Source organism: Daktulosphaira vitifoliae, unplaced genomic scaffold (assembly GCF_025091365.1).
Source record: "Daktulosphaira vitifoliae isolate Bord-2020 unplaced genomic scaffold, ASM2509136v1 Scaffold_1, whole genome shotgun sequence".
Lineage (NCBI taxonomy): Eukaryota > Metazoa > Arthropoda > Insecta > Hemiptera > Phylloxeridae > Daktulosphaira > Daktulosphaira vitifoliae.
In genome coordinates, this window is record NW_026099572.1 from 15,800,183 (window position 1) to 15,822,305 (window position 22,123).

Here is a 22,123-nt window from a genome sequence, read left to right on the forward strand (position 1 = left end):
TGAATTAATTTACATGTGCACACTGTGCAAGACAAAATATAAAAAAAAAACATAATATACTACATTACAATAATACGATGTTAAAATGTTCAAGAAGATGTAGTGGTGTTGTTGCCATTATGATGGCCAAGCCAAGTTGAAAAACTTTGCTCCTCCATAACAGATTTATAACACACGTCAAAAAATTGATGAGATAATTTTTCCCAAAAGAAATTCCCCATATATTTAGGTTTATTTTATTATACTCGTATTGAAAAATATATTTTATTTTGGAATTAAATATTACAAAATGTAGTGTAAATGAAAATAATTTAAGTAGTTTATTTATTTAACCAATCCTACAAAATAAAACAATTAGTTATGTTTATACCTTATTTGTTATTATTAAAACATAAAAATGACAAGAGTTTTAAAATAAATTAACAAAACACTCAAAAATAATTCAACTTTAACATATTTTAGCTTCGATGCGAAGCTGAGAAGATATTGGTTTTACTAAGATATGTTTTTTGTTTTTGTGTCTGTTACCACTTTTTCTCAGCTCTCACGGAACCGATTTCTTTCAATGATACGTCAAAAGATCACAATTCGTATCTAGTCAAAGACATTACCCTCAAAAATTAAAAAAAATTCCCTCGTTCCCCGTAAATGGGGGAAACCTCCGAAAAAATTACAAATTTAAAAATGGCTAATTTTTGAAAATTTTTCAATTTTTTTATTAAANTACAAATTTAAAAATCGCTAATTTTCGAAATTTTTTCAATTTTTTTTACTTAAAAGTGCCATAACTTTTTCAAAAATAAACATATCAATATAATTCTTTTTTATATAGATGCATAATATTATTACCTTTCATTTGGTATATTTTTTTCATAAATTTAACCTTTAACCTGCCCACAAGGAGGGATTTAAAATGACAACTTTTCTACAAAATATTAATTTTTTCAACTTAACTTTTGAAAGTGTTCCGGAAGGTCTGACACTTTTATATATATCTTAAATTAAAGTTAATGTAATATACTTTATAATGGTAAAAAAAAATTTCGGACTTTATTTTATCTTCATGGTGAAAACAGACATTAAACTTAATAAAAAAAATACGATTTTTGTAAAAAAATTCTTTTTTATATTTTTAACTTTATAATGCTATAACTTCTCGAAAGATGTATGGATCAATATAATTCTTTTTTTTGTAGATGCATGATGTCTTTACCTATCATTTGGTATATTTTTTTTATAAATCTGACTTTTTACCTGCCTACAGGGGGGGATTCAAAATGACAACTTTTTCACAAAAAATTGACTTTTTCAACTTAAATTTTGAAAGTGTTCCGGAAAGTCTGACACTTTTCTATATATATTAAATTAAAGCTAATGTAATCTAATTTATTATTTAAAAAAATTTTGGACTTTATTTTGTCTTCACGGGGAAAATGGCAACCAAATGCTATTTTTGTGTGAAAATTCTCGATTTTGTATTCTACATTTTTAACTTTATAATGCTATAACTTTTTGAAAAATATATGGATCAACACAATTTTTTTATGAGAAATAATATTTTTTAATAATCCCTTTTTCATTCGACATATATTTTATCTTAATCAGGATATTAATAAGGAACTAGCAGATCATGTTGCTTTTGAAATAATCTACCAATTTCTTAAAATTAAACACTATCTACAGATTTGCATCCAAGCGTTTCTTATGATAGTGATTTTAATCACTGTCAGATATCATAATACTTGATCCAACTGTGCCACGTCACCACTGTGCCGTGACCCCCCTGTGCTGGGTTTTTATTTTTACATTTCGTTAATTTTATTTTAAAGTTCTTAGCAGTTTTTTTTTTTAATTTTTTGGTTTATTACAAAAATTTATAGTTTTTATTATTCATCACTTTATTAGATGTTTAAAAAAATAATAATGTTTAGAAAATTTAGATATTTTCTACATGTTTTCTTTATATCTTCAGTACTAGAAATTTTAGAAAAATGTAAAAGAGGCTACTACCACTATATTATTTTGGAAATTTCACATAATAATACAATTATAAACAATTTTAAATAAATCTTCTAGGAGACACGTGTTAATTGTTGTGAGAGGTAAGGGGATTTAATCCTTACGAATCTGCAATCATTTTAAGCCCGCACGTCCATCAATTAAGCATAAACAGAATTTATTATTACATTTGGTTATCTATGTTATATTAATAACTTAAAATACTACTCATAGTTTACCGAAACAATTAAATTTGATAAATATAAAAGGACTTCATATGTAAAAGAATATGATATATTATTTATTATTACGTTATATAAGAATATATAACTTTATATCTATAAAAAAATACATTTAAAACCATAAAAAACTTTGTTTTATCAAATATTATAAATTATAAAACAAATCATAAAATTAAAAATTTCGTAATACTTACGACTAGAAATGTACAATAATTATTTTATCGGCTACTGATGGAAACTCATATTTATTGTTATTGACTAATATTTATTGTTACTTTGTTAGAGCCTAAGCATAAACGGCGTTCACTAGTTACTTTACTTTCAATTTCTTTTAGGACAACCCTATCGGAAGATTTTTCCATAACTAATTTCTTGAGGTGAAACTAAATATAGCGGTTTTATCATCATTTTAATAATTTATAATCTGTTGTGATTACAGTTAGTAACAATTACTATCCAGCATCAGGTTAAAATGTTGACAGGCTCTTAATGTTAAATATCTCTTAAGTGTGATATTTGAAATGTCAATAAAAATATTTTAACTAAAAAATTTTTAAAAATAATGCTAGAAAATGTTCCTTTTATTTTCTGTCGTAAAAAGCAACAATATTGTAGTTAAAATTATACTAATTACAATATTTTTGCTTACATATTTTGGGCATAATTAGTAAGCAAAATTTATTATGAAAAATTAAACCAGAGGTTATGAATAATAACGCTCTAAGTCAATCATTATGTCGTACGTCGGTAGTGCTCCAACGTAGACACAAAGGTTTATTAAAGTTTTATGTATATATATATTGACGACGAGTTCGTCGTCCGAGCTCTTCTCGAGTCCTCCCGTTGGATAAACTGATCAGCCCCAATCTCTCTAATTAGTGGACTACTAAAGGGGTAGAGTTTAGACCCGTCAGCACAGTCTAGCTCAAAAGAAGCAGATTGAAGGGTGGCTCCTTGTCAGCCACCAGCACAACTACCTTTTTACTATACCCACTAAAGGACGGTTAAGCCCAAACTCGTTCACTAATTATCAAGATTGACTAAAGGACCAGCAGTCCAACCTAGACTCTAGCCGCACACACACACACAATTTCGAGATCACCGTGAATATAAAATATTTGCGCTAAGTCCAGATTTTTAAATAGTTATTTTATTTACGAAATGTATCAAACACAAAGTCAAATATAACATAATAATTTAACACAAAAATTAATTAAATCTTATAAAAAAAAATATAAAGTTATTCTTACATCAACGACCTAACCCGTAACTCGACGTTTCTTCGACCAAAACGTCCAGTCTCGTCTCGCCCAGTATCGTCCCGTGTCGTCCCCCTATACTTTTCATGTTTCCCTTTTATATTCTTTTTCCCACCATTATTAATTTGCTTACCCTGCATTTCCCTTTTATATGAAATTATTATATTGCTTAAGAGTTCAAAAATTGCTTACTACTATTGTAAAGCTTATATTATACTAAAATCGACGTAATTCAATACTTCCTCATCTAATTACTACAATTATAAGGTGTATTTTGTTAACCCTTAAACAGGCGACTATGAACGTTAAAAATAGGTACGCGCCTGCTTAAGGGTTAAACTTCATTTGTACAAAATAGACTCCTTTTAAGGACCCTTTTAGTGTGGCATCGTGTAACTATGAGGCGATAATTACACGTAACATCAATCTTTCTTAGATTTAACAATAATTATAAAATAAATAATATCTTATACTACAGTAAAAGACATATGTTGACATCTATTATAGCTACTAATTTAATTAGAAATGATATAATTAAAAAAAATATTGCAATTACTTTACTTTTTCTATAACTTTTAATAAATACAAAAGTCCACTAATTTAACAACAATGCATCTTACAGATTTTAATTGATTAAATTAGTATAGGAAGCATGCATTTAATTACCGATATTTTCATGTGATATCATAACTATAATATGATTAATCGCACACCGAACATCACTTTATCTGCCATAAAATATCTTGATATTGCATGGGTTTTAATTTCTTCATATGACCACGTCGAAAAAACCCGGCTTCTTCAAGGTAATAACCTTGATATTATTATTTATAATAATTATTAATTAGTCTGAATTAATTAAATCAAAATTGACCAGAAGGAAATAATTTACAAATAGTTTTATCAGGTTATATTTTTAATCGATAGTTAATAGTAAGGTCACCTAATCACTTATTACAATACTTAAAATATATAAAACGTAGGTCCCTTTTTAATTTTGATTCTGTCCTCTATAAGACTCTCAAGATCCGTGTAAATTTAACATAAATAATCGTCAAGAATTTTGAATTGTACATTGAACACAACAAACATGTACTTATTAAAAGTGTTTTTAACTTTCATCGCCATTATATTTGGTCTATTCAATTCCGTTCACTCAGATTGTCAGGAAAGTTTTCATGCAAACTTTTGAAATTAGCTGCCCAATAACTGCCACAGTTTTTTTCAGTGTAAATGTTGCAAACGATAAATTTAGAAAAATCGTAAGATATTTTAATTTAATTGAAATTAAAAAAAAAACTAGTGATATTTGAACCGAATCAAACATCCTAAGTTTAAAAATCAAACTTTTATAATGATACAAAAAATGGTTTGCCTGACAATGATTAAAATTAATATTAGGTTCGAGTTCAAAAATGGTATCATTAAAAAATTGAAAGTTTGGTTTAAGTTCAATCCTAAATACAGCATTAAAAAAACTTTAAGACATACTCAGGCATAATGAAGTTGCGTGAAGTAATTAATTATTATCGATAGGTAGTTAAATATTCACAATGTGACTATTTACTATTGTAATATTCTATTTTATATTTTGCGTACACGTATTGTAAATTTATAATATATCCATTCAATTAAAATTAAGATTTTGGTCGAATCATATTATCTTAAATAAAATTCAAAATTTTAATGATGATTAATTAGTTATTTTATTCAACTGAATAATTTTTTATTTTTATTTCAAAAAATAATTAACCAATAAAAATCAACAGGATTTCTCACTAAACCTACAATGCGCTTATAAAAATCTCTAGTACACTTCATAAGAATTTATATCTTGTGATTAATAGATTCACATGTAAAATTATGAAAATATGTTTCCATAACAATTTTTTCTTGAAAAATATTTGCTCAATATTATTCACGTAATTTTATATATATAAGACTTTATATTATACAAACTAATAATAGTTTTTATAAATATTGATATAATTTTAACTGTAAAACTTATATTTTTAATACATAATAGGTAATTTGATTTTGTTGTTTTTAATAGAAGATTTTGTATTTTAATTAAAAATAAAATAATTACTAAAGTATTTTAAATAAAGAAAATAGTGTATACGTTTAATTATGATAAATCATAGTTAATTATAATGAAGTGAAGTTATTTCATTTATTTTTACACATTGTTTTCAAATTAATATCAGGAGACAATGTTAAAATTAGCATATTTTTCATTTTTGTATATATAGTATAGTTGATGCATTTGATTTTATTAATTAACATTAAGAACTTGAATTGAACGGGAACGCATAAGGATGGAGTTTCTCTTCTAAAATGAAAAAAAAATACTTTAATTAAAAAATACTTAGTATATGAAATGACTATACATGTCTTTTAGATATTATATAATTTAAAATAAAAATGTTTATACTATTTAGAATATATATTGTAAACAGTCTGTACAAGTTGAAATGTGTATTTGTATTAATAGAGTTTTATACTTATTCATTGTTGATTTGTGTCATATTAAAAATTCTCTCGTTCCCTGAAATTTGGAAAAATCATCCAAAAAATTACAATTTTTATGGGTAAATTTCGACATTCTTTAAACTTAATATGATACACTAGATAAAATATTCACACTTTGGATATTCTTTTATGCAATTTAATAAAAATTTAATAAAAGGAGTACGGAAAAGGTTTGAAAATGAAACCACACACGTATGTTTAAATTATTTTTATCCTGCACAATTTTTGGAAATATTTAGAAACGACTAAATACACTAAACTAATATAAAATTAAAGATTTTGAAATATATTGTAAGATTAAAAAAAAATTGTCCCGGCGTCTATTCCATTATAAGAAAATAGCTGTCAAAGTAAAAAAGTTCACAATTTTTTTAATAAAAATAATTTTATTTAAGTATTAAATAAGTATTTAATTTATTTTTAATTATATATATCCACAAATAATAGTGTATAGAACTAATTTTTATACTAAATTATGCAGAAAATCGTTTAATAACAGTTATAATATAGTTTTATGTAAACAATTTAATTTTAATAAGTTCTTAATAAACTCAAAAGGATCAAAAAATTAGTTAAATATGAAATTTTAAATCGAAATTCCACTTAGATTATTTTTAACAAATTAAAAATCAAAATGTTTTATACTTAGAACAAATTATTTTTATTTGTTTTTAAATGATTTCTTTGTAGTAAAACCTTGTCTTTTACTAATGAGTAAATATCTCAAAAATTAGAGCTGATAAAAAATGTCTAATAGCAGATTTAAAATCAAATTTGTTTAGAAAATTATATTTATTTCTGATAAAAATTTCTTGTAGAATTTTGAATTAATACACTGGGTATATATTCAAAATTAACAACAAATTATTTTTTGAATAGTTATCTGGTTATTGCATCAACCTCTTCAATTTTGAGACACGTTTGCCACAGTGTTTACGAAATATAATACAATTTTCATTATTTTTATCATTATACATTACTCCGACGCGCTCCTCCGCCGCTCTATATATAAACATATTACTAACTTCTGAAATACTATTTCAAAAGTTGTTATCGATCAATTTTTTGTTTTATAAAATAAAAAATTATTGATAGTTTTTTATAAATTATAAAAGATAAGAATATAAACAATATATTATTAACCGTTATGTGTATCATAGTCTTTTAATGATAATTTTCTAGTTTTTATTGCTCTAACTAAGATTATGGACATCATTACCCATACCCATGGCGGTATTACGAACATAATACTCCTGGACAATTGGTTAGACTGTTGCCGTAGAGGATTGGATTAAGGTACTTTTTACATAAGAGGGCAAAATGATAACTTAGCCTTCCCATGGGATCAGTTTCTCCCCGCCCATTAGTTCCATCACCATTATCTGGTGTTCAAATTTAATGAAAATTCCTAATATTTTCAAATTTTATTACACAATAGTTAGTAAGTAGGTATATAAGGTTTAGTATTTGAAGAAAAAAATATTTTGAATCGAAAAATAAAAATGATTTGTAAAATTTCTATAAAAAAAACTGTTGTTCGGTCGTGACGAAACATTTTGGTGGGCGAGCGCCGGTTTTCTTCTCTTCAACAAGAGCGCGACCTGCCACAACTGGTTTATTAGTTGGGGCAGAGTGTGGCAGTGGTCGTGAAGGATTCAATCGCGTTCAATTAGTCGGCCGTTTCGGTTATATCGACGACAGGTTTTTTTTGGGTCGAGTATTGCCTTGTCGCCACATTGTTCAATTTGAGTTGCTCAACGACTTGTTATATTTTACGGTGTTTTTTTGTTGCCTTCCCTGCATCTGAAGTGTCACAATGTTCATCACCTTCAAACGGCAGTGAGTAATTATTAAGAATTTTTTATTGTTTATTTAACGGATTTACAGTCCACATAATATTTTGTATTAGTTATAAAAGGGGATGTATGTTACTTATTTCATTAGTAATTTGTGCTAATTTCATTTATCATTGGCTCTTGTTTGTTTGTTATTTTTTATCGTAACTGAAAATATCATATTAAGACTATTATATATATGTTGTCTTTTTTTATATTTAGTATATTGTAAGGCTAAATTTCCCCATTTTTATATTCTCCTTTCCTTCCGCTAAGGCATGGCCAAAATACGTATGGTCAATCGTATTTATTAAACAAACTAAAGGTTACAAAATTGCAAATTGCACAACTGTTTTTTGTAAAAAAAACCCTTAAAAAATCCAACTTTAAGATTTTTTTTTACACCATATATGTATTTTTTTAAATTTTTAAATACTTTTGAACATTTTTTTGATACTGGCTAACCGCAGTATTTTACTGGTTACTCTTTCTTAATGAGAGCACAATTTTTCCTCTTCTTCCTGGACGCAGTCATTTGAAATAGTAGTTGTGCGTTTATTTGGAAAACCATATTTCTTTTTTTGCTATTTTGCATCAGATTCAATTTCAGTATGTTTCATTTTGAGATGATTGATGGTCATTAGAAGTAATTATCGTTCTTAGATTGAGTTCCATACTTTAACATGTTTTAGCTACTTTAAGTTTTATTCAGTTGATCTATTTTTCGTACAACTTAAATATTACATATTATTATTTATTCTTGTCATGGTCACATTTTGTGTTCATGTTATGAAAGTCAGATGGACTTCAATCATCGAAGTTTTAGTGTAGTGTATTTGCATTTAATAGAATTAAAAATTTTTAAATTGTTGATAATAATTGTCTATATTGCAAAAGGGCACTATGCCCATTATGGTTTACTGTTTTTGAAAGTTGTTACAATTCTTAGTGAATTATTATAATGATGATCTTTTTTTCTTTGTTTATCGATTTTTTCTTTTTAACTAATCATATAAAATATTTATTAGAAAAAGAATACTTGGCTCCTTCCGGAACAATATTTATACAGTAATAAAATCTAGTATCTCATAAATCAATACAGCTTTAACAATAATTTATGTATTCTAATTGATTAGTTTAACTATAGAGAATAAAAGACAAAAATTATTTTAAGTATAGATGATGTTGGATACGCATTACGAGAGGGCGTTTTCTTACATTTTATGCTATGACTGATAACACCATTCGCATTACCACCACCGGTTGTGCGAGAGACTCATTACGTTGGATGAGTACGTGCGCGATCGTTGTACGACATCGAGTTGCTGTTGATCCTGTTTTGTGATTTTTTTGCGTTTTCGCCACTATTATAACTGCTCCTGTTATATGATTTTACGGTGCTTGCAAGCACGTAGTTGTTTAAAAACGTTGACATATCGCTCTTGCGATGCGCTCATTGAGAATTAAATTCTTACACCTTTAAGTACTATTCGCGTCAGTAAATTTTTCCTGGTACAATTGTCATGCCAAATACTTCATTCGCATTACATTCACATCAACCAGTCATCATTATTAGTATTGCTAAGTAATTATTAATTATATTGTTTTTCTATTATTTTAATCTTATTATTTGTTTTATTTGACGCATTGTTGCATTAGCATTGATTACCCACATTGATATATATATATATATATATAATATTTTGGTTTATAATTTTAAACAATTAATTGTTATATATTCCTAAATCGATTTTATTCATTAATACAGTCCAGTTCTATTTTTTTCTCCTTGCATGATTTTAGGAACTTTAAAAACAAACTTACACTAACCCGCAAATCATTACAGAGAGTTTCGATCAAACAGATGATATTTGACAGTGATTAATATCACTATCATACAAAACACTCCGATGTAAATCTGTAGATAAAGTTTAATTATTATAAATTGGTGAATTATTCCAACAGTAAAATTAACTTCTATTTTTTGTTTTTTAACTTATTTTACGTTTATTTTGTTTATTTCTAAAATAGTTATGGCAGTTAAAAAAAAAAAAAAAAAGAAATTTAAAGAATGTCGAAAATTTACCGATTTAAAAATTGTAATTTCTATGGGGATTTTCTCTTTTTACAGGAGACGAAGGAAATTTTTAAAATTTTTAAGAACAATTTCTACAACTAGATATGATTTGTGATTTTTTGACGTATGATTGAAAGAAATCGGTCCGATCAGTGCTAAGAAAAAGTGGCATACATAAAAAAAAACACATCTTAGTAAAATTAATACCTTCTCAGCTTCGCCTCAAAATCACCAGTGAATTACGACCCCTAATTGATTCAATATACTGTCTTTTACATCATTAAGTACTTTATAATATATCATGGCATACATGTTTCTGAATGCTAAATAAATAAAAATATTATTAATTGATTAAAATTAACTAGATGTCAGTTTTTTATTTATTACTGCAATAAATCAACTTGATAAATAAATAAAATAACATTTTATCAACTACAATTTTTCCGATATACTCTATAATTTAAAACGATTATCGATAATAATAAAAATAAGCATATACATCGGCTATTTTTATTTTTTTGAAACACATTTTTAAAATATTTTAGACATATAACTTTGCTTTCCTGGATAACGAATCAAAAGTTATTTTACTAATTTATCATGTAATCTGTTGCAAATGATTCTATTTGGTTGGCTATAAATTAATTCAGTTAACAGTAAATTACGATTCCAATCACCATCCCGACGACAGATTTTTTCCACATATGACATAATGTGGACGGCCCTGGAACTACTGCGAGGTATTGCTTCAGGGCGGCCCACGCCATCTATAATTCACACCACCACGTTGTGAAGCGGTTTACCGGTACTCTTCCGAAGCTCGTATCCGTTGGCGCGTTCGACGGCCAAGAAGTCCGCGGGTGGCAGAGAAACCAGTACCTTGGCCGCCACTCCGGATACGGTGCGGTATGCGCACACCGTCCGGAGAGCGGCCCTTCTCTGGACCCGGTTCAACGCTTCTGCGTTCTTGGACGAGTACTCCAGTATACCCGCCCAGACCGGGAACCCGTAAAGGAAGACCGAGTGAACGACGCTGACTAACAGTCGGCGTCAGTGTTCTCTCTGTCCCCCGATGTTCGGCATGAGTCCCGCCAGGCAGTCCATGACCTGAGCTCGCTGGGCCGCACGTTATATGTGAACATCAACCTGTCGTCGATGAACAGGCTCAGATAAATTATCAATCTTGGAATTATGAAAACTTATAGAAGTATATCACATTATATGGTTAGTTTAAAGTTTAAAAGTCTAAAAAATTATACATAATATTTATTTTACATTCAAAATTGATATCTTGTTCGTCTGTACCATCTTTTTTTATTGCTTTTTCAGCGTCTTCTGGTGTAATAACCATATTCAATAATTTTAAAGCTTCAATAAATGTTTGTTTAGTCATCTTGCCATCTTGGTTGACATGATATTCATGAATAATTTTTAATGTATGCTCAACTTTTTTTGTAACTTCTAGTATTCGTTTTAAAAATTGAGCAAAATTCATAAATCCGTCTTCATCTGAAGTAAAAATTATGTGTTATCAATTCATTTTTATTTAAAAGTAAAATGGTAATATCAATAATTTTATTAGTAATAATCACTAACCGACATTTAAATAATAATATTATTTATTTATTATAATTTTATAAATAATGATTTATACTAGAAATAGTTTTTTATATTACTTGAAAATCTAATAATAATTTCTAAGACGTTTAATTTGTTACATTTATCAAATTGTATACATATGAAATATTAGTTTGAAACAAATATTTCAAAATATTTTGACTAAAGACGATGTGATGAACTGGATGTTCTAAGTCCAAGTTTGATCACGCGAATAAGTGTATTTCGAGAATAGTCAAAATAATAAATATAATGTAACATTCATCGATTGTACACTGACTATTTGAACAATTAATGATCTAGTTAACAATATTACACTTTATAAATGCTATAGTTTCTAATAATTATAACGTTTCTTACTTTTTAGTTATTAATAATATAAATTCCTTAAAAAATATTATTTACATAATAGTTATGAGTTCAAGAAAACGACAATAAAGTTAACTTAAATCATCTTGTTACTATTACCGCAGACACAATTACATTTTGAATAAATATAGTTTAAAAAAAACTAAAAACACGCTTTTAAAGCACATCGAACTAAAAAACCCAGCACAGGCGGGTCGCGGCACAGTGGTGACGTAGCATAGTTTGATCAAGTATAATGATATCTAACAGTGATTAAAATCACTATAAAAAAAAACGTTTCGATGCAAGTCTTTAGATAGTGTTTAATTTTAAAAAATTGGTGGATTATTCCAAAAGTTACATGATCTGCTAGTTCCTTATTAATATCCTGATTAAGATAATGTATGTTGAATGAAAAAGAGATTATTAAAAAATATAATTTCTCATAAAAAAATTGTGTTGATCCATACACTATTAAATATTTTAAAGTAAAAAATGTAAAATATAAAATCGAGAATTTTCACACGAAAATAGCATTTGGTAGCCATTTTCACCGTGAAGACAAGTCCAAAGGTCAAATTTTTTTTTCAAATTAAAGTAAAACCAATACCTTCTCAGCTTCGCATTGAAGCTAAAATAAGCATTAAAAATCAAGTCAGCAAATAGTTTTTTTACCTTGATCCAATGTAAGACGGGTTAAGATCCTTACTGGGGAGCTAGTTGACACAACTTATGTCGTAATAATGTAGTCGACACTGTTTTTGAATGTAGAGACCCGTGAGCCGTTTATTATCAACAACAACCGGTTATTTATAAAAGAATCAAACCGAAAGACGAACACAGTTAATAATAATCTTCGTATATTATCGCGGCATTTTCGTAGGCGTCGGCGACGCGGTTTACGGTAAGATTCTCGGGCGTCGAAAAGTTAGCAGCGTTAATGGCGACGGTACGCGGGTGAGGATTGGCTCGTCGAGTTCGGTCGTGCGGCTCGTCCGGACCCGGTGGCGTACATCGTCAACATTGTCACTTTAACAACGGGAAGAAGACTCAACGTGTATCATTTGCGGCGGGTTATCGTCGGGCGTGCGGCACTTGCTGGACTTTACACCGTGGCGTATGGTCACTTATACTAATAGTAGGGCGACGACTGATAAAGGTGGCACAAGTGATGGGGCCGTGTCTCAATAAAAATTTATTTATATATATATATATATATATGTGGGAAATGCAAACAGGCAATTACAGGAACAGAGCGAAGACGCAATACTATTATTTAATTTATATATATATATATAAATTAATACACAAAAACTCTATTAAATGTTAACAAACAAAAATAACACATATATTTAATTACACACGAAAACTCTATATATAATATTCACACAACACAAAAATATTATATAAAACAGAATACACATATAAAATAAAAAATATACATAGAGACACGTCTTAGCCGACTCACGACTGACTCACGATTTGACTTAATTTTCCCTTCTTATAATACTTGATACCTCTATCTATCTCCAGACCCTGGAAGTGGTGCCATCTAGATACCAATGGTACCCACATATATATATATATATATATATATATAATTGATGACACGCGCTCGTCTACGGGTTGGAAAATATTGTTGTCGTCGAGTGGTGAGTGGGGTGGGGTTAATGCGTTACGACCGTCTAGTCTCAAGGCCATAGACGACGGGATACGCGAGAATAATAACACGTGCCGCAAGGAAAGTTAAAAACATCCCACAACTCACAACAAACATTCAAGTGAAACTAATATAAGCGTGTTAAAAATAAAATACTGCACACAATACGGAAACTACCATTTTTATTTGTAGTTCCAAATATAGATGTTTTAGCTTCCATGAAATCCCAGAAATGTAAATAACTCTCCAAAAAATATCAAACATTACATTTATGGTTACACAAAAATATTTTTATTAAAGTGGAAAATTATAATTAGCACTTGGATGTATAACTATTTGGAACAAATCTACTTTACGGGACACTCTTTTTTTTTCAAAATTTTTTTTTTCAAAACGTTTGTTTTTTTATGCTGATTAAGAATATGTAAAAATTTTTGAGCGGAAGCGTGTAGTTCAAAAGTTATAGCATTTTAAAGTTTTACGTCATACGACTAAAAATAGCTCCAAAAATGGTTTTTTTTTGTTAATTTTCGGGTTTTTTTTTTTATGAGTGATTACGTAATTAATGAAACCCAATTAATTTAAGTTGAGCAAAAAAAAAAAAAAGACCACGATGTGGTGTTGTTTAATGTGTCGGAACAAATCTTATGTACACCAATTAACACTTGTTGTAAACAAAAAAAAAATACTATTACATTAGATATTGTTGATATTAGTTAAGTTGTTGAGGTATTAAAATATACTTACTAATATCTTAATGTTATAATGTTGAGTTATACAAACCCATTTAAATATAAGTTGTGGTCACCTACGCCTGCCGGCTCCGGTGACCGATTCGAGCCCCTTCGGGACTCTCATGGGATGGGGGCTCACGCCCCCAAACCCCCAGAGGATAGAAGTCAAGCCCAAACCCAACCTATTTAAACCCATTCGACTGAAATTCTCAGTGACCCAACAAGTATAAAACCTTGATGTTAAAATGGTGATATAATACTGAAAAAATAGATCAAAAAAAATTCAAAAAATAATTTAATTTATTTTAATTTAATTTAGGTTTTCATTTGAACTATTCACTTGAATGAACTATAAACTAATGAACTATTCACAGATATGAACTAAACGTTCCATCTCTAACTGCGATTACTTTAGTAGCATTAATAGAAGATTGGATATTACAAGGCACATATTACACGAAACATATTACACTTGACGGCAGCGCCTGTGACGCGTTACTATAAACTGTTCTAAATGAGATCGGTCCCGGCGGCCGTAAATACACTACATGGCTACTAAGAAAACCCCAGTCGCCACAAGTCATACACAATTGAATCACCATACCTCACTCCCCCCGACGTATAGTAATTCGCATTATACTTATATATTTATAAAATATTGTATATACATACACATTATGTATTGTTATAAAGATAACAGATTGCGACGCTTGCTAGTTTTATGAAACGACCACCCGTTGACAACCTTCTGCTTGAAACTTTTCATCTTTTTAACGCTGTATCAATGTTTCCCTAATATTATATTTATAAAATTGCTTCTCAAGTTGGTATAAAATTTAAAACTAGAAAAACGAAATAACTTTAAAGAAAAATTATCCATTTTAATAACCTATATTATTTAATTACAATCGCAACTTTAAAGCACTATAACTTTTGAACCACACGCTTCCGCTCAAAAATTTTTACATATTCTTAATCAGCATAAAAAAACGAACGTTTTGAAAAAAAAAATTTTGAAAAAAAAAGGGTGTCCCGTAAAGTAGATTTATACCAACTATTTAACACGACATTTGAAATTATATCTCTTTCATAAAACTGGCTTACTCTATAACATAAAATTATTATTTGTAATAATTACATTTGTTGAGGTTCCAACTATTTTATAATTTTTTCAAATTCTATAAGATCCATTTGAGAACAAATAGTCCTCAATTATAATAATTGTTCTACCAAAGTATTTTTTTGTTTTAACTGTCGTAATATAATCATATTATATAAATACGACACTACTAATAACGTTATAAATTACTATTAAATCATACAACTCAAAACACTACAATAATTCCTGTACTTACACACATACTTTATCATAATAATCACTGAACTAATAAATATCATATTGAATATTAGATTATATCAATATTTATTATATGTATTTTGTATCATTTATTAATATACTATGCATTATTATTCATTAATATAAAATATTTACTCATATATATCATTCTTATAACAATAATTAAAAATGGATATTTATCCAAATTACTCACTATTAATTAATTATTAACTATATCTCTTATATATTCATTATTATTATTATTATTATTACTATTATCAGCATTATCATTATTATACTTACTATTATATAATATCATAATATTATATACTATATTCATGATTTAAATTTTTACTTATTCAATATTTACTATTTTTTATATTTAAGCATAATATACATTTCTTTTTTCTCTCTTTCGATCATAACGAATACATACCATGCTCTCTTACATATCAGTTCAAACAGAAATACATTTATAATTTTCAGACATATTCTTTATATCAATTTTTACCATATAACATTAACTTTCATCTCACCTTTCTAATCCGCTATTGTATTTCAGTTGTGAGGACACAACATTTAAAAAAATCAGGGCGGATGTCGTAATATAATCATCATGATTATTTATACGAGACAACACTAAAATATCCTGTTCATGTACTCAACAATGCTATCTTTTCAGTATTTATTAGTATATTCTTTTTTCATTTCAAATAGTCACCACTTCTATCCATAGAAATGGTACATTTTAACTTGTTTCATTTTACATTATATTCTTACAAGGACATGATCCCTTTCGAACAAAAACTTAGATAAACATTTAAGAGAAATAGTCAAAAAACTCACACTGTTTAACATTGTACATTGTAGTGTATGCGGTTCGATCATAAATCAATTAATAATTACTTTAAAAATCCTTCCTCACCAAAATAAAATCTATATATTATTTTTGTCATCTTTGTTATTCTACTATTAATAGATAAATGCATTATATCAATTTTCGTCTTGCTTGTAAAAAAACATGTTAATGTTATATATGTAAATGTCAAAATAATTTATGTTCTATTCATCTGTATTGATCTCTGTGTTTTTCATGCTTACTTATTAATAAACAATTATACTAAAAATTCGACAGTGACGATTTTTGAGGGTAAAAAAGATTATAAAAGCCAGAGCAAACCCTTGCTCCTGGCTGTTCATTTCGTGCTCTGTATTTGGGCTATTCTTTTCGTGGTCCGCATTAAGTCATACGAACATCGTAATCGTCATTGTCGAAATTTTATGTGTTAATTTGTGAACTAAAAATCTGAACTTGTGTATTTTATTTATCATCTTCACCGATATCATCACTAAGGATAATTATAAAAACCAGAGTATTTACCAGGTAAGATTTTTTTACATTGTTATTTTATGACCCTCGAATTACACCCCGAATCAAAGGTAACTCTCACTCACATTTTTTTACACCAACAATAACATACATTCTAACCCTTTTTCCTCTAAATATTTTAATATTTTTTTTTATTATATTTTTGAGTTACGACATAACTATTGTAAATATTTAGGAATATGTAACCAGTCCAATGATATTTAAACGTAATTACTTGAAATCAAAGTCTGTCTGATTTGTATTAATTAATTATTTTGTTAATTAATTAAATTGTATGATAACACCTTTAATGTTATTGGTTGGTAGCTTACGATATTTTAAATAAAACTAAAACACGATATTTTTGTTAATAATATAGACTTTATTTTTATGACGCATAAATTGCACATTTTACATACGAATAAAAAATTTAGGTACGGCGGATTCACTATTCGACATCCGGCTAATGTCTAACTTACAACAAAAAAAGCTACGTCTACTCGATAACAATGTAGATTCTATTTTCTCTAATATCAACCAGTTATTGGTAAAATATCATTTTTATAAATTCACATTAATTTACATACAAAATGCACAAGAAAAATCTTTGAAATTTGTCTGTCGAATATCTCGAAGAAAAAATTAATTAAAAATGCTACCCTTAAATTAAAAATAGATTAGATGAGTATACATTCTAATCCAGATATTACTTTTAAGAAAAAAATTAAGGTTTATAAATGTCATCCATTAATTTATGTTAGTTTTTTTGGACTAACTTTTCAAGGCAAGTTCGTAAATGTTTAATTCAAAATATGTTCGTCTACAGGCTCCTAAATATCGGTTGGTCTGATTGACTTAGGAAGTGAATAAAAGGAAATCCTATAACTTATTAACTAAAGAAACTCAAAAGGAGATTGTCTATAATAACAATGTTAATGTAGTTAATAATAAAATTTATCGTTGGGCGTCCCCACTTACATTACTAATAACAACTAAATATTACAATGTAACAAAATTAGTACAAATATAAGATTTTTAAGTATCGTTGAATTCGATAATCAGTGATCGGATTATAACTGGTATATTCAACCAACTTCAACCGTTTGAATGAAAAAAAAAACACGAACACGATTATATAATCGATCACACGCACGGTAAATCCACCGAATTCACATATACGTTACGATACCGCAAAGTCGCGGAACAACTCGTGGCGGCGCCGATGGGTCTTATCAACAAGACCGTACACTGGTTAACTAACTAGATAAGGTGACGACTTCACCGGACAGCGACGGCATCCCCATAACTATATGTTACCGGTTTCATTTGGGTTGTAAATTGAACGCGGCCACATATAACTCGCCGCAACAAAATACATGAAGAATATTCTCTGGATCTGGGCATTTTCGCGCAGAATTTATTTCTACATATCTCCATAAAAGAAGATTTAGAGGCTGGTGATACATTATTGAAAGCCAGCCAATTTTACAAAAACGTGAAATGATACGATAGCAAAATTTTATTTCAAATGCAACCATGAATAAAAGTACGTTTTCAATAGCGGAATATGAAAGATCCTCATTTAAAATAAGTTGCGTTGAACTTTGTCTTATGTTTAAATTTGATAACAAAATTTTATTACGGAATGTCGGACAAATTCCACATTTTCAGGCGTTCATTTTGTTTTTTTCTATTTGTTAGCTATTTTTCACAAGTCATGACAGTCTCATGGAATCTGTTTACATATTATCAAACTATAAATCGCGACAGCATAATTTTAATTAGAGCTGGAAATTTTCACGAATCACCAGTCTTCAAAAACGATACTATGAAAACATGCGTTAAATAGCGGTCTTTATCTTCATTAAAAAATTAACATTGAAAGTATACTTTCTTCAATTAAATATCTAAATGTAGACTTATGAATTTTTTATTCTTTTCTAGATCTATTTTAGGGAAAATTTAAATGTGCAAGTTTTTTCATAGTAATCTTGTATAATGACATATTTCTGGTTATTTATTTTTTTGTTAATGGCTATGTAGTTTATTAAAATAAATGCATATTTATGGATTCTTAATTATAAGTATATCAATGGTTTCTTAAAAATTTCAACTTATTTGAAAATACCAAAATATTATTTTAAACTTAAAGGTTTTTTCTTAGAAATTCGTATTAGTATCTATTTATTTTATCAAAAGTAACGAAATTCGAAAATTTCAGATTGAATACTGAAAGAAGATTAAAAAAAAAAGTACAAATTTCTTATATTTGTATATTGGAAAATTGAGAAATTCCTTATTTCATATCATTTCAAAATTTAGATTAAGATTGTATTTACTGTAATTAATATAATAGAACGACGGGTTGTTATGCGATTTTTTTTTACACTTTTAATTATTCACAAATAAGCGTACGCGACATAATCACGCAAAATAAACTGTACTGTTTTAAATAAACTGTGAATTAGAACTATACACATAAAAAGACAATTTTGAGTCACTTAATGTTTTTTTAAAAATAAAACGCTGAATCCCCAACACGAATTTTATGGAAAAATATAAATATCACAATAAAATTGTATTAATTGTAACAAAATAAGTATTAATATTCATAAATTTACATGTATTTATCAGCTTTGAACCGTACACATTGCGAAATATTACCTCATATTTTAAGTGATTCAAGTATGGGTGGACGGAGTACAATCTAGCGTCCCTTTTAAGTCAAATCCAAAAATGCTGAAGGGACACTTTAATTTTTAGCACTAAAGAGTGGAAAATTTATATAGATATAGAAAATTTATTCGAATGATCAAAATTTCGAAATTGTTAAAATAGCTGTAGAAAAGAACTTCATGATACGACCATGGTAATATAAGTCCTAGGAACATGGCGAACCATAATATAATAATTGCTATTTGTTTGTTTTTGGATTATTTAAAAGTTTAATTAATTAATTCTTTATTTTAAGCTTGAGAAACCATGTAATTTATCTATGATTACACATGGAACTAAAGGACTTATTATATTAAAGGTTACAAAGTAATAGAAATAAAAATTTAAGGTGATATAAACATTTTTTATATTAATAGAATTTACCACGGTTATTAATATATATTTAGTATGTTGAATATTTTATAAATTATATTACTATATTTGTCATTTCATATTTTTATATGTAGATACCTAACTAAATTGGTTATTGTTAATATTTTTTTCTCAACTTGTTTCTGTTATAGATAATATTTAAAATTAAAAAAATCTATTTTACAATTCGGTGTTACTCGGGAACACCCTCATTTTTTAGGAACTATAGTGCCCCCATACAGTTTTTTCTACTTTAACCACTGTCTTAAACCAAAATGTTGTTGTACCTATTACCTTGATCGATACAACTAAAAGATATGCAAATATATTAAATTTATCAGTTATAATAGAATTTGTTGAAAATAAAATTTAACTTTATTATCATAATTAGACTTTTACTTACCTATTTCATTTTCGTTAGTGAATAATATTTTAATATCATTTTCATTCAAATTGTGTACTGGTTTAAAAGGACACATAAGGGCTCTAAATATTTCGAAGTTCATACCTTCAATATTATGTTTATTACTATCAAATATAGCCTCCAGTTTCTCCCATGCTGATTGATTAAATTTCAAATCCTAAAATAAATAATTAAATGTCATATAATTGAAATATATAAATTTAGAATTTATAATAATACGTGTTAAAATTTTTAGATAAAATAGTTTTAAACACTGATTAAAATCATTTTCATAAAAAATGCATCGATACAAATTTGTAGATATTATTATTTATATATGGAATTGTTGGATTATTCCAAAAACAAATCAACTCTTATTTCCTTAAGCATATCCTGATGAAAACTTTTATGATTTATAGGTAAATTACATAAATAAATATATATGAACGCAGCGGTATTCACTCGGGTTCGTTAACGTTCGTGGTTTTGTTTTGTCTTAAGTCTTTAGCTATGTCGAGGATAAGGAATAAGGTGAGTGGACTGTATGTTTGAATGTAGAATGAATTTTACAAAATATAATTATAACAATTAAATGCATTATATAAGAAATATAAGAAATATAAAATTTTATATACACCAATGTGGATAAGGGGTGGGTACTTAATACTAATGCTTTAAAAGCGTGTTTTTTTAGTATTTTAAGCTATATTTATTTTTCACTTTTTAGTTTCATGTTATGATAGTAGTTACTATCAATATCATGGTTGTAACGGATAACGGAAGTACAGGGTTCGATTCCGGAGAGGGAGTTTAAGAAACGGCTACTACATCCAAGGAAAGCAGCAGGCGCGCAAATTACTCACTCTCGGAACGCGGAGGTAGCGACGAAAAATGACAACTATATATGCAATTTTTTTTAAAATAATTTTTTAAACTCTGAATAANATGTATGTATGTATGTATGTATGTTTGTAACTCTCCAAACGCCACGCGTTATCGCATATTCCGTCGTCTATACTAGACTGTCATAACGCATTCACCCCACCCCACGCCGGCAATACTATTCCTATATAAATTTATTTTTGGTTATCGTACCCGTACACACGTGCGTGTCATCAATATTATATATTTATTAAATAAACAAATTTTTATTTTGACTGACCATTATCATCCGCGTGCATACGGCTTACGTATATATTCCTACCGCCGTTTATACCTCAGGTTTAACGTTAGTCTGACCCGTCCACCCACAAAACACGACTATACCTAATGCATGATACGTTTACGTACTTAAGTCGCTTTACCTGTATATATATATATATATATAAATACATTTTAATTAATATTAAAATTTATATATTAACATGCTTTATTCTAATTAAGAGATATAGAGTGTATTCATTCCGATTACGAGGGATGATTTTCGTATCGTCATTTTTCGTCACTACCTCCGCGTTCCGGGAGTGAGTGAGTAATTTGTGCGCATGCTGCTTTCCTTGGATGTAGTGGCCGTTTCTTAAACTCCCTCTCCGGAATCGAACTCTGATATCCCGTTACCCGTAACAACCAAGATATTGATAGTAACTACTATCATAACATGAAACTAAAAAGTAAAAAATAAATATA

At 27.9% G+C, this 22,123-nt stretch overlaps 1 protein-coding gene and 1 long non-coding RNA gene across 3 annotated transcripts in view; one reads left to right on the plus strand and one right to left on the minus strand.

Moving 5' to 3' along the window:
* Positions 1–5,602: 5,602 nt before the first annotated feature.
* The window catches only part of LOC126902726 (uncharacterized), a 24,906-nt gene continuing 8,385 nt past the window's right edge, over positions 5,603–22,123 (minus strand). The window contains exons 2-5 of one of the 2 annotated variants that reach the window (XM_050680310.1): positions 20,498–20,675; positions 11,249–11,452; positions 10,151–10,266; positions 5,603–5,831 (exon numbers count right to left, since the gene is read on the minus strand). In XM_050680310.1, coding sequence (XP_050536267.1) covers positions 10,172–10,266; positions 11,249–11,452; positions 20,498–20,675 — 477 coding nt within the window. In that variant the 3' untranslated portion in view covers positions 5,603–5,831; positions 10,151–10,171. Of the gene's footprint in view, positions 5,832–10,150; positions 10,267–11,218; positions 11,453–20,497; positions 20,676–22,123 lie in introns of both variants that reach the window. The other variant, XM_050680301.1, reaches the window with a different exon arrangement.
* On the plus strand, positions 9,160–10,304 carry LOC126902847 (uncharacterized). The gene is made up of 2 exons (XR_007703355.1): positions 9,160–9,451; positions 9,998–10,304. It is a non-coding gene; the product is annotated as an uncharacterized LOC126902847 (long non-coding RNA).